Raw genomic sequence first — 13,359 nt, forward strand, 5'->3', positions numbered from 1 at the left:
GCAGCTACCTCAAGATAACATCTGGGATACTTTGCAGAGTAATTCAATTACACTCAACACCTATAGGAACTGGTCTATCTCCCCCACAAACACACAGTAGGCAAGAAAGAGAAATGTTTAGAAAAAGAGTGTGTAAAAAAAAAAAAAAGACTGAAACGTTCAGAAACGTACTGAATGCTTTCAGGTACGTCATGTGTTGGGGTTAAAAAACTTCCGAATTCACCCATTTGGGGGCATTACACCAATTCAAGATTTGTACTTGGGTCACGTGGAGACTGTCTACTTTAAATACATGATTTATTAAGAAACAGAATGAATTCCTCAAGTTTAAATCGTTTTAAGGAAACGTCTCTAATGCAACAGTTCTCAAACTTCATTGCCCCGCAACCCCCTTCTGACAACAAAAATCACTACACAATTCAGGATGGGAGACCGAGCCTGAGGCCCGCCGCCCGGGGGGGGGGGGGGGGGGGAGTGCAAAACCAAAAGGGCTTCAGCCCTGGGAGGGGGGCCTGTAACCTGAGCTCTGCCACCTAGGACTGAAGGCTCCGGCCCCAGGCAGAGGGGTTTGTGGGACACTTTGGCCCCAGGCCCCAGCCCTGGCAACCCCATTAACATGGGGTCATGACCAACTTTGGGGTTCCGACATACAATTTGAGAACCACTGCCGAACGTATTAGGAGCGACTATGCTATACATTAAAAAGCCCTGATCTTTCCCAAGTGACTTTTATGCTTTCCATCTCCTTTAATAATTTAATACAAAGATAATTTATTTCAAGATAAACCTATTAATATAGGCCTCTTATGATTAGATATTTAGGAGACCTAAACACTATTTGTATTTGATTTTAACATCCCTTCTCCCCCTCGCACCCAAAAATTATTTGTACTTACTCACACAATCATTATTGAATGTACTTTTCTTAAAAATTCAAATTATTCTTCACATAAAAGCACTATATACGTGCAAGGTATTATTGTTAATAAGGTTTAGTATGATTTTATATCTTCTTGAATAATTAATTTCTACGTGTACAACAGTCAATTCTATTTATGTTTATATTTTTCTGGTTTTTAAGTTGAGAACTGTAGAAATAAAGATTTAAAGGCAGATATGAAGAGGTTTCATATTATTACAATAAATGTGCTTTAACAAAGCAAAGATTATGTACTGGAAATTAACTAGTAAAGGACACAAGAGGTTGCTATATGTCAAGAAATGGCCCTGGACAGTTACACCTTCTCATGTAAAAAAAAAAAAACAACCCAGTTTTTCAGTCTACAATCATTTCTGCAATAAACCTGATAATGAACATTACTGACACCTCCTCAGGATAGTGATAAGGTATCTCCTTGTGCTGCAGACTAACCAAACCACATATGCTTTCTCTTTCATAGAAAGCATGCACAACTTTGTTTACTGAATGACCCAAGAAGTTATGATTCAGATGAATTGTTTTCAAAAGAGTAACAGGAAAGGGAGGGGTCAGGATTTCCCCTCTAAGTCTGCAACACAACTTCTAAAGCTATTTTGAGGGGCTAAATTCCTTGATTGTGTCTATATACATTATTTTAAATTGCTTCTTCGAAATTCATATACAGTATTAGCCGTTTATGATTTACATTATTCCTATTTAAAGTAACAACAACAACATCACATGTTTTTTGCTGGAATAAATTTGAATGAATTTGTTTGATATTATGACTAACATACAATGTTAAAATTACTCTGGACCCAATTTTCAATAATAGGAACCTAACCAGAACATCTTGCTTTAAGATGATCAAATAGAAACTTGCATGTCAAAGGGGCATTTACGCAGTTCTGTGCCAAACTGGGCATCTGAATCCCATGTCTGAACCACCTATTAAAGTGCCCATGTGTGAAAACTGGACTTTGTACATTTCCCTTTGAATTTTGGGCAATAATTCATTTTAAAGAAAGGCCCAAGGAAAGGTTACATAATTATGATCAAGAAACTGAAATTTGCAGGAGAAAAGTAAATAAAAAAACCTACGTCTATGCATTTCCCGGTAAAGGATAGTTAGTGCTTGCAAAGAGTTGTCATCTGTAGGTTCGAGTGCTGTTACTTCTTGTGCGAGAGCAAATGCTTCATCTTGTTTCCCAGTTCTCTGCAAGCCGATTGCCTTTAAAACCTACACATGTAATAAAGAAACAGCTATTGAAAAACATTGCCAACATCTACAAAAGAAAAACTTATTTTGAAACAAAGGATCATTATTAGAGAAAAATCCACTTGCCCATGGTGAGAAAGGGACTTGTCTAAGTGAGTGCCATCAATTTCTGAAGAATCTAAGCTTCCATTTAATAAAATAAAAATAAAAAGGGGGGGAGGCGTTGCGAAGAAAAACTTCCAAATGTGAATAGTGTAAAACTGTTGTTTTCAACCTATGTCTCAGATTTCTAATGGGGTCTGCACCTCCACCCAAAATTTTTTAGGGGCCAGCAAATGAAAAAAGGTTGAAAACCACTGATGTAAAATGATGCAGTGCTGCCTTCCTCAATCTGTGTAGACTGCCAGTTTCAGTGCTTTTGCTCCTGCTCAATTTTCCCTAGCTGTAGCAGAGTGAAAACCAACCAGTCTCACCAGTTTTCACTACTGCTATTCAGAACTATGTGGTCAGAAGAGAAACTAACAATATTCACATCTGTTTCACTTTCCAGCAGCTTGGGAAAGCTCTGACAAGTCGCAGCTGCATCAGTAGCCAGAAGCCTGGAAGAGGGATAGAACAGCAGAAGCCCTGGTAAATCATAGCAGCCAAAGGGCAGAATTTTGCAGTTTAGAAAGTAACATTTCTTAACACATTTTCAAACAAACATGATATTACATGATTTAAAGTGTTCTATTAACCTTCTGAAAGATTTTAAGAAACACTATGGCCTCTGTTAAAAAAAAATATATATCACAGATTACTGGAAGCTTGAATGGGACAGCAGAATTTCTCCAAATTTCAGAACTGTGTTTGTTCAGTAAAATAACACAATGAAGAGCATTCAAACTTACCTTAGCGCAGTGAAGATCTTTGTGTTTTTTTAGCAGTTTATCTGCCTGCTGGATTGCCATTTTATTATTGCCATTATCAAGATAATCTACATAAAAACACACAGTGATTACAACTGACAGCAAAGAAAAGATGGATATCTATTCCCTAATCTCAAGGAGGGGGGAAGGTCTGTGCTGTAAGAGTGATAATGAATGTTCAGTTCACAACTACTGAATGCCTGTTCAGTGACCATTTCCACAGTGCATCTTAGAAATATATCTCGTTTGTTCTAGTTTCAGTCATCCCAACACAAAGTACAGTAAGAGACTCTTTTGGTCTTTCCTGATAAAAGCTCAGGATACATAATAATATGACAAAGCACAATGGCTTCAGATACGAGCCTCTCTCCACTAAAGACTAGGCTGACATCTTTTGCTCTAGTTACAAGTAGAAGTGAATTTGATAGGCTAATAGGAGTCTTTCCATGGATTTAAGTGGTGGTGGATCAGACCTGAAAAGACATTTGCAATCTATCATTACATGGAAAGACCTATTAGGTTATATGATCCATTCCTCAATCAGTGCAGGTTCGCACCCTACTAATATTCCATGATGCTATGTTTAGTCAAGTTTTAAAGCACTCAAATAATGAGGCTTTCATTGGCTCTATGGAGACTATTCCACAATTAGTATTTATTATTTTCTATTACTGTAGCATGCAAGAGCCCATGGCCTGGTCTACACTACAGAGTTAGTTTGACGTAATGCAGCTTACATCAACCTAAATCTGTAAGCGTCGACACTAAAATGTTGCTCCCGCCAATGTAACTCGCCCCCTACACTGACTTAATAACTCCACCTCTGCGAGCGGTGTAGTGCTTAGGTCAATGTAGTTAGGTCGACGCACTGTCAGCGTAGACACTGCATTGCTTACATCAACTGTTGCTGCCATTCAGAAGCCATCCCACAATGCCCCACACTGACAGTTAAATCAGTGCAAGCACTCCTGGTGAGGACATGCATCACCAATTCAAGGAGCACGGTGTGGACATGCAAAAGTTATTTAGTTACTGTGGGTGGCTGTACATCATCATAACTTAGGTCGACTTAATACTGTAGCGTAGACTTCCCCCAAGTCATGGAAGAAGACTCCATTATTCTCATCTCTTAGGGTACGTCTAACACTGCACAAAACCCTGGGTCAACTGACTCGGGTTCACACTACACGGCTAAAAATAGCAATGCAGACATTCCCGCTCAGGCAGGAGCCCAGGCTCTGAAACCCAGTGAGCGGGGAGGGCTCCAGCCTGAGCAGGAACATCTACACTATTACTTTTAGTCTCATAGCGCAAACCCTGTGAACCTGAGTCAGTTGACCTGGGCTCTATGACCTACTGCCAGAGTGGATTTTTTTTTTTTTTTTTTTTTTTTTTTGCAGTGTCAACATACCTTTAGAAAAATGTGGCTATACAGTTTAAAAGTTTCTTTTCTCATTTTCATATCATTATTCTCAGTTCTAACTCCAATGGGATACACTCAGATTATTTGAAAATTACTGAAATCAGAATAAGAGATTAATTTGAGAAGAGAACAATAAACCCACTCAATCTTTGCACCACGTCAGACTTTTTGAGACTTGTTAACCTAAACCTAGCATAAAACAACTGGGATGTATCCAATGAGCCAAAAAGCATAAGTGAAGTGTTCCTAATTTTCTTCTAAATTCCTGGTAAGGAGCTAACACTAGCTAACTGAAATTAAATTATACACTTTCTTGCTAGGACTGCATTTCTTATGAGGACGGATTCCACTGAGTTAAGAAGATGACCCTTAGTAATTTCCTGCCATATTCTACAAAATTCATATCCATATTACCGAGATTTACATTCAATGGCCTTTAACATTTGCCTCTATGGTAGTATCTATACTAAAGAATTGAACCACTGCTAAATGAACTGGGGGAGGGTGGGGGGAGGGGTGAGATTGTATAGGTTAAGTGCATATTGTGCAGTCTGTCCATACTAACTAAAACAAAACTTTCAAGTATTTCAACTAACAGGGTAAAATGATATTATGACTTTATAAGAGGTGGCTGTTCTGAAAAGGATGCACAGCAACCTCTCTCCAATGCCCTTCCAGGCTTGTTAGACCTTAAAGATTTGCCGAATACAGACGTTTTAAAAATTATGAAATTGAACAAGCTGGTAACCTCATTATAAATGGATGGGTTTTTTGGTTCACGGATTTGTATTTCATGGTACGCGCACACTCTGCACAGTCAATCTGTGGAACTCCTTGCCAGAGGAGGTTGTGAAGGCTAGGACTATCACAGGGTTTAAAAGAGAACTAGATAAATTCATGGAGGTTAAGCCCATTAATGGCTATTAGCCAGGATGGGTAAGGAATGGTGTCCCTAGCCTCTCTTTGTCAGAGGGTGGAGATGGATGGCAGGAGAGAGATCACTTGATCATTACCTGTTAGGTTCACTCCCTCTGGGGCACCTGGCACTGGCCACTGTCGGTAGACAGGATACTGGGCTAGATGGACCTTTGGTCTGACCCAGTACCACCGTTCTTATGTTCTTATCCAGTTTGCACTGACTGTCTTGGGGTTGTTAAACTTATCTAGCTGCACTGATAAGATCTCTGCTATAGGTAGCAGTGTAACACACAAGTCACAAGGCTTTCTAAATAGTAGCAGAATAAGGACTATGTATTGTCAACAACATGAACAAGTTTCTCAGGAACCAAAAGAACTGGCATCTTCCATTTATCACAAAAGAACTTAAACTAAAGAAAAATATTAAAGTACAGATTATTAATAGCAAGTCTATGGGTGGAGATTTTAAATGAATGGAAATGCCCAACATAACTAACTTCCTGATTAATGTACAACAAATTAAGATAAAAGATGGACATAACTGTCAAGGCATCCTGAGTAATCAAGTACACAGTACAAACAGAAAAGTGATGTTACAAGCAAAGTAACTAGAACCTTCACCCCACACAAAATCTGTTTACTTTTTGGCCTTTAATAAAAGCCACACAATTACATGTTTAAGAAGCCATGCTTCATTTATTAAGGACTATAAATACCAAATATTAACTACAACACCTTAGGTTCCCAGTGATGCTTTCTAGAGCCAACACTATGCACTCAGCACATTGTATTTTAAAAGGCATTACACTCTCTCTGACAGCTACTAGGGGCTAAAACACCAAAATACATCTCAGTTAAAATGTCAGTATATTTCAGTGTCTTCTGGCTTCATTTTTTTAAGTTACAGTTTTTCTAATAGTTAAATTTGAATTTTCTCTAGTTTAAGAAGCTACTTTGCAAATGTATCACTACATACAAAGCCAGCAATTCCGGAGCATGCCATAGAAAATTCAGAAAAACTTTCAGTTCATCACATTGAACCAAACTAGAGAGCTACAATTACAATTTCTGTAAGGAATGTTTATTTTTCTTTAATATAACCATGTCTTTATATTTTTATTCTTTACAGTATTTTAACTAACACCAAGTAGAAGTAGCTATGGCCCCAATCCCATAAAGAGAACTGCCTCCACTGAATTCACCAGAATTCAACCTGGGATGCAGGGGTCTTTCTTGTGAGACAAGTACTTAAAACATGAATGGTGCACTTAAAAAAACAAGTTCATCCCTAACCAAATGCAATTCCCCTTGTGTTTCTAACCATGATTTATTTGCATATGGGAAGTCAAGCACATTTTCTGCACTCTCTAAATTATCTGTTCTGGGATTCTAGAAGTTTAACAACATCCCAGTGTGGCACATGCACAAATATAGAGCAACATTTTTCAACTACTTTCTTAACCAATGTGCCTCCTAATAAAGCTGGAGAAGAACTGCATGCAATACTTAAGGATATTTTGGGGCAGACTTTTAAGACAGGAGGTTGCTGAACAAGACTACGCTCTTGTAAAGTTTCACTGCTTTTTCTCTCTATTGATTTTTGTATAGCCATCACTATGATATCTAGGTGCCCCAATATTTCAATCGACAGCTTTAAAGAGTGTGTGGCTTCTCTCGCCCCTTTTAGTTTCACAGATAAATGAGTTTCTAACTTAAAAATCAGTTTTGCATGGGGAAGATTTGATGTTTGTTTGCAAAGGCAGATGGGGAAAGAAAGCTCAATTCTGCATTAAAAAATACGCATCCACTCTTACAAGTCTCTCAATCTTTTGTGCAAAACAAAATAAACTGGGAACACAATTCTCTTAACCAGGAGGAAAAGAAATTAACATGGCAATTGTCCAAGGATGTTTTGCATTAAGAAATTATACCATTCCCTTCTCTCCCCCCCAAGAGTTAGAGAATTGGGAGGTTTCCAAGTGTGGGAAGACAAGGAAGGAAGGATATCAAAGCTGCACAGCAAGTTAAAGCATGGGGTAATATATTTAGCAAAGGGTAATGTAACCTACAGAAAAATATACAGAAGTGGAATAGGACAAATACATTCTCTAATGCTGGTGAGAAAGTCATATTTAAAGACAGGGATCAGTTTTTGGATGGGGGATGCAGGAGAAAGAAGTTATTTGTGGCAGGGATGGTGTCCAGCACTTAGTATACTGTGGGTGCTACTATCATGCAAATAATTAATAGCTTCCCCAGCTCCCAATTGTAGATATAAACCACAGACTGCGAGCTAATTGGGGCAGGGACACTCTTTACATTTTGCCTTGAACACTACCAACTTGGTGTTGAGGGCTAAACAGTAACATAGGGCCAAAGACCAACTGGGTAGAGGAAGAAAGGGCCAATCCCTCAGTTTCTCACCATGTAAACACAATTACTGACAATTTGCAGTAATAGCTCCTTTAGCAATCCTGGGCTGAGCACTTCAAAATACCAGTAATGATTAATCACAGATTTGTAAGGGGTGAGGAGAAGCAGGGAAATTCTCTCCTCCCTAGCCCAAGCAGAGGGTCTACACTCTGTAAAGCCTCTTTACCCCATGGTGGCCCCACGTGCTTCAGGGAGGGAAGCTTAATAGTGATCAGTCCCTTCACATGTTATTTCCAATATCAGATGCAAACCAGCCCAACAGAGCTTATAATGGGGATAGGGTGACCAGATAGCAAGAGTGAAAAATTGGGACACTTTTTTTTTGGGGGGGGGGAATAGTTGCCGATATAAGACAAACCCCTAACATTGGGGCACCTGGCCATGCTAAATGAGAAGGAGGGAAATCAAGGGGACACACCCCGCCTCCAGGGCTTGTGGGGAGACATGGGGGTCGGGGGGCCCCTGTGGGGGCAGCGGCTGGGACGGGGTGAGGGGCCCCTGTGGGGGCAGAGCTGGGTGGCACAGAGGAGCAGGCTAGGGGGGTGAAGGGCGCCCGAGGGAAGGAGCTGGAGAGGGGCGCCTCCCCCTCACGCAAGGGGCTCCGCCCGGGGTCTGAGCCCCGCTCCCCTGCAGGAGCTCGGGGGCGAGGAGGGTTAGCCCTTCCCGGCCGAGTCTCCGTCCCTTCCCGGCCCAGCGGGACTCCCCGGGCGGCGGGAACCACGCGACGCCGTGGCCGTGGCGAGGCCTGGTCGGAGGGGCGGGGAGGTGCCGGGTGCCAGCCGCGGCGCGGGGGCAGCCCCGGTGAGGGGGCGGGGGGTCGGTACCGTAGATAGGCCGGAGGCGCCGGTCGTTGGGGTCCTGCACATGGCCCCGCGCCGCCATGATGAGAGCGCAGAACCGCAGTGCGCAGCCGCCGCGCCGGCGGGACCGGCCAGGCTCGGCCCGGGGGGCGGGGGAGGGTAAAGAGGCCGGGTCTGGCGGGCGGGCGCTGCCTGGCCTCACGTTCCCGGGCCGCGGCCTCCGCCCCAGCCGGGCCCGGACTCTCCCTCGCTCCCCCACCGCGATAGGGCCTGTCGCGATATGACTGGCCAAGGGAGAGCCCGCGGTCTGTGGGGACAGCGCCAGCCGGGGGGGTAGCAGCCCCCCGCCCCGTCTCGCCTCACGGCTGCCGGGGTTGGGCCTATCGCGATATTCCCCCCGGCTCGCGTGGCCAGGCTCTCCGGTCCCCTATTCCCGATGCCGGCCAGGGCCTGCTGCGAGGTCCCCCCCAACTCACCCACGCACCGTGCGGGAGACAGGGCCGCAGCGCACAGCCGGGCCTTAAAACACGGCAGGGCGGTGCCCCTCTTCATGGCCCTGCTGCCTGCTCAGAGCTTCACAGCAGCCCCGGGGCTACCACCCAGACCCCTGCTTGTCCCCGCCTGGCCCTACAGTAACTGTGAGGCCTATGGCCGTGTCCAACAGGTGAGATGCTCTCCTTCCACCCACTGGTAAGCAGTGGCCTGGGTGCACATCCACACATCATCATTCTAGTACTTCAAAAGGGAGTTGTGAGTTTTATCTACTCCTTGCAAAGCACTTCGAGGGTTTTGGATGATAAGCGTAGACAAATGCAAAGTCTTATTAGTCATGCTCCTCCTATCTCACTTCCTTCTGTTTGAGTTGCATAAAGTCTTTTTCAGCTGCCAGCCAGCTGCAAGGTGCAATTCACAGAGAGATGCATTTCTACTGTCATTTATGCTTGAGACCTGTGCAGAGGCTGGGAGTGGACAATGCAATGGATCACTTGATAATTGTTCATTCCCTGTCAAGCACCTGGCATAGACCACCATCAGAAGACAGGATACTGGCCTAGATGGACCATTGGTCTGACCCAGTATGGCTATTCTTACATTCTGTGTCTGTAAGACCCTGTTCTCAGTTGCTTAGTAAAGTTTGGCAAAATTATGTTTGGGCTGAGAATTGGGAATGTTTGATAAAGAGACTGGGACAAGGAGTTAGGGGGACACTGACATTGGATAAGGAACACACGGAGAAAGGGTGGGAATAGGAGACAGTGGGGACAGTGTATGTGGAGGACATGAGAGACAGGTAGGGGAGAGAAATTGTATGAGGGCCTGGGGCTGACTTGGCAAGGAGAACAGGGTCAGGGAGCTGAAAGCAGGGACACTGGGATAAGAAGCCTGATGAGCAGAGACTACCTGTTATACCATAGTATAACTAAAGGTTCCAACCTAGGACTCATGGGGCTGCCAATATAATACCACGTGATAGACTTTGTTTTTTCAGTTTGCTTTTTTTAAAAAGCTAGGAAGTTATATACATAAAAATTACATTAAAAAATTAAGGTCAAGCACTCAAAAGTTAGGAAATGCCAGAATTAAAGGTTGCCTGTGCAGCCTTAATGCATGAATTCAAAGAGGTCAAATTATAATACAGCTTAATGACATGATCACATACTATTTTTTCCAAAGGACTCCTGCTTCATTCAGTGATCACATAATACTTAGCTCTTATATAGCACTTTTCATCAGCAGATCTTAAAGCACTTTTTAAGGGAGGTCAGCATCATTATCCTCATTTAACAGCTGGAGAAACTGAGGCACGAAGAGGGGAAATGATTTGCTCAAGGTCACTGAGCAGGCCACTGGTAGAGCTGTGAATAGAACTCGGGTCTTCAGCATCCTAGTCCAGTGCTCTGTTTGCTAGAACACACTTATTTTGTTGCTTAACAAGCAGGAATACAATGCTTTGTTTTCCCCTTGTTGTTCGCTGTGTGGCTCCATGCCACGTTTACTGCACACTACTCAAACCCTACTCTGAAGACAATCATTAGTTTCCTCAGGGGCTTTTCTATGTACTCACCACTATAGTATCTGAGTGCTTCAAAAATATTAATGAATTTTCCCACATCTCTGTGAGATGAGGAGTATTAGCCCCATTTTTCAGGTGGGATATGGGAGCACAGAGAGATTAAGGTCAAAAGCATCCACTAATTTTACCCAGTTTGAGACATCTAGGGCATGTTTATGATAACACAATACATTAGATGTTCAAAGTACAGCTCCCTTTTACTTGCACTCCTGCATATCAGAGCCCAGAAGCTGAAGTCAGGTACCTAGAAAGTCAGAAACACAATTAGAGACCAGCTGTTGAGTTTGATTTAAACAACTTGACTAGCATCATTCACACAAGAACTCCACCCTGGCAGAGACACAGGTAGAATGCAGTTTTCTGGGGCAGCACAGCATTAAATTGCCTTAATCACATGACCATCCTTTCCTCCTGCAATCCCCTGCCTCATCCAATCCCCATCCAGAACACTGATTTTCAACCTTTGACCTGCACTTCCATTCCTGTTTTTTCCATTTCTTGTCCCCATAATCACTTGGTATCTGGGAGATGTGGTTCCACCCCATCATGGGGGGAGGGAGCCTTTAGTTTTGGGAAGGCCTAGGCTCACCCATCCCCCCAGTACCCACAAGAGACACGCATCTTCCAACTTCTGTAATGAATAAAGCAGACAAGAGTCTCTTTCACTGCACTACTCTGATTCATCCCCACAGCAAATCCATCACAGGCAACATTACTTCTGTAATTTCCAAACTTTTGAGTGATTTGGTTTGCAAGCTTAATAATGCTCTTTATTATAGTTTGTGTAAAGAGCATATAAAGTATATTTATTTAATGCACAAGGATCCTTCAGAATGAAAGGTACTGTGTATAAATTGAAATTAATTTGGTAATCATAAAAGGTTAGTGACTTTGTCATTAGAAACCACTTTCACTTGATGAGACTAATTTAAACATAAGTTCTGATTCTCAACAAAATCAGTGGCAGAGTTTGATATTAATATGTACAGTGTAGAATCTACTTTTCTGCAGCAGTTCAGTCTGTGTTAGCCTGCACGGTCTGGGAAGAGACAGTAATTGCTTTAAACTGCTTTTCAGATGTCCTTGAGGCCCTTTCAGATAACACAGATTCAGTCATACTTAGGAGCATCTTTGCTGATCAGAGACAGCAGTGTTGGTAAGTAGTTTAATACCGAATTATAAAGAAGTCTGAAGTAATACCACTTTCTTATTCACAACCATTAATAATAATGGTTCTGTAGTGGTAAACAGAATGCAAGTTCTAAATTCTCACTTACTGAATTGCCAGCAGTGCAGAAAAAGAGGCTTATAGCATCTTTCCAGGCAAAATTTTATTGACTCCACAGCTAACATTAAAAGGACACAATTTTCCTGTAAATCAAGGCCATAATAATAATCTAATGTTTTGTAAGGTATGTATCTGACCAATGCTTGCAGAAAGGAAGTGACTAGGTATTGACTGGAGCTGGGGAAAAAACAAAACAAAACCCACTATGAATGTCACAGGATCTATAACTTGGATGCCCAGTAAGGTATGCAGCTAAATACCCCATATAAATGTTTACAGTGTAAGAACTGACCAAAAAAATAAATAAAAATCAATTAGATGCTGCCAGCATCTTGAATGTCACAATTCTATAGTTACATGTATTTTATTCACTCTGGAGCATGGGCCTCTAAACATTGAGAGCATCTATAAGGTCATCTTTTCTTTTTCACTAATTAAAACTTGGTCCAGTGCCTGAGACAGAATATTGAGTTAAATGGGCCACGTCTGTCCTGATCTGGCAATACTTGTGGATCCAGGAAAAAGAAATATAGAATAGGTAGAAAAGAAGTTATTACTAACATTTGTAGGGAAAAACAAATCACCAAACAGGATCTACATTTGATGAAACTGAATACAAGATCAGCATTTAATACAAGTATGATGTCCAAAGTTTAAGTGATTTCCTAAGAGACATTTTCTGTCAAGCATTCTAACAATAATAGCTATGTGCTACTCTTATTCTGTATTGTACCTTGTAACAGCATCCCCTCATAGCATGAGGTAGCCCTGCAACATCCCTGCCTTAGTTTCTTCCTCTGAAGTGGGTCCTCCTGGCCTTCTCCACACAGGAGAAAGGTGGCAATGTGGCTTGGCTCTTCTGTCTCCTGTGGAGGGGCAAGGAACAACTGCAGTCTCTGTGCCACCATGGTTCCTTGCTAGTGCACCCTAGGCTTTCAAAAGGAACAGTGAGGAGGTGAGGCCAGGGCAGTGCCCCCCATGCCACACCAATTAAGAAGTGGCTAGTTGCAATGTGGAGAGAGCACGATGCACAGTCATAAATTTCCCAGCAGGCATGCATTTCCTGTGTTCTGCAGGGCTCTGCTGAAGCAGTAGTTGAGGCACAATCCCTTCTAGAGCTCCCTCTAGCTTCAGGGTGGCAAAAATAATTGACACTGATTGGCTAGCTTGTTGGCATTCTCAGCAGAGAGGCCAAGGACTGAATGGTTCAGAATCTGAACTCCCGCCTTCTCACTCCTAGAGATGGTCCTTTCATGTTAAGATTGAAGCAGCATGGGGGAGCTTCCACTGCTACTCCCAGGCTGTATCTAGTAGGAGGTTATAGGGAGGATTTCAGCCTCTGGGGCTATCAAGCTGGCACTTTTCAGGTACAGTAAA

The 13,359-nt window shown here is 42.6% G+C and overlaps 1 protein-coding gene across 1 annotated transcript in view; it reads right to left on the reverse strand.

Moving 5' to 3' along the window:
• Nucleotides 1-8,702, reverse strand: part of NAA25 (N-alpha-acetyltransferase 25, NatB auxiliary subunit) — a 41,006-nt gene extending 32,304 nt beyond the window's left edge. The window contains exons 1-3 of the mRNA XM_065417722.1: nucleotides 8,645-8,702; nucleotides 3,029-3,114; nucleotides 2,021-2,159 (exon numbers count right to left, since the gene is read on the reverse strand). Coding sequence (XP_065273794.1) covers nucleotides 2,021-2,159; nucleotides 3,029-3,114; nucleotides 8,645-8,702 — 283 coding nt within the window. The remainder of the gene's footprint in view (nucleotides 1-2,020; nucleotides 2,160-3,028; nucleotides 3,115-8,644) is intronic.
• Nucleotides 8,703-13,359: the final 4,657 nt, after the last annotated feature.

Source organism: Emys orbicularis, chromosome 16, assembly GCF_028017835.1.
Source record: "Emys orbicularis isolate rEmyOrb1 chromosome 16, rEmyOrb1.hap1, whole genome shotgun sequence".
NCBI lineage: Eukaryota > Metazoa > Chordata > Testudines > Emydidae > Emys > Emys orbicularis.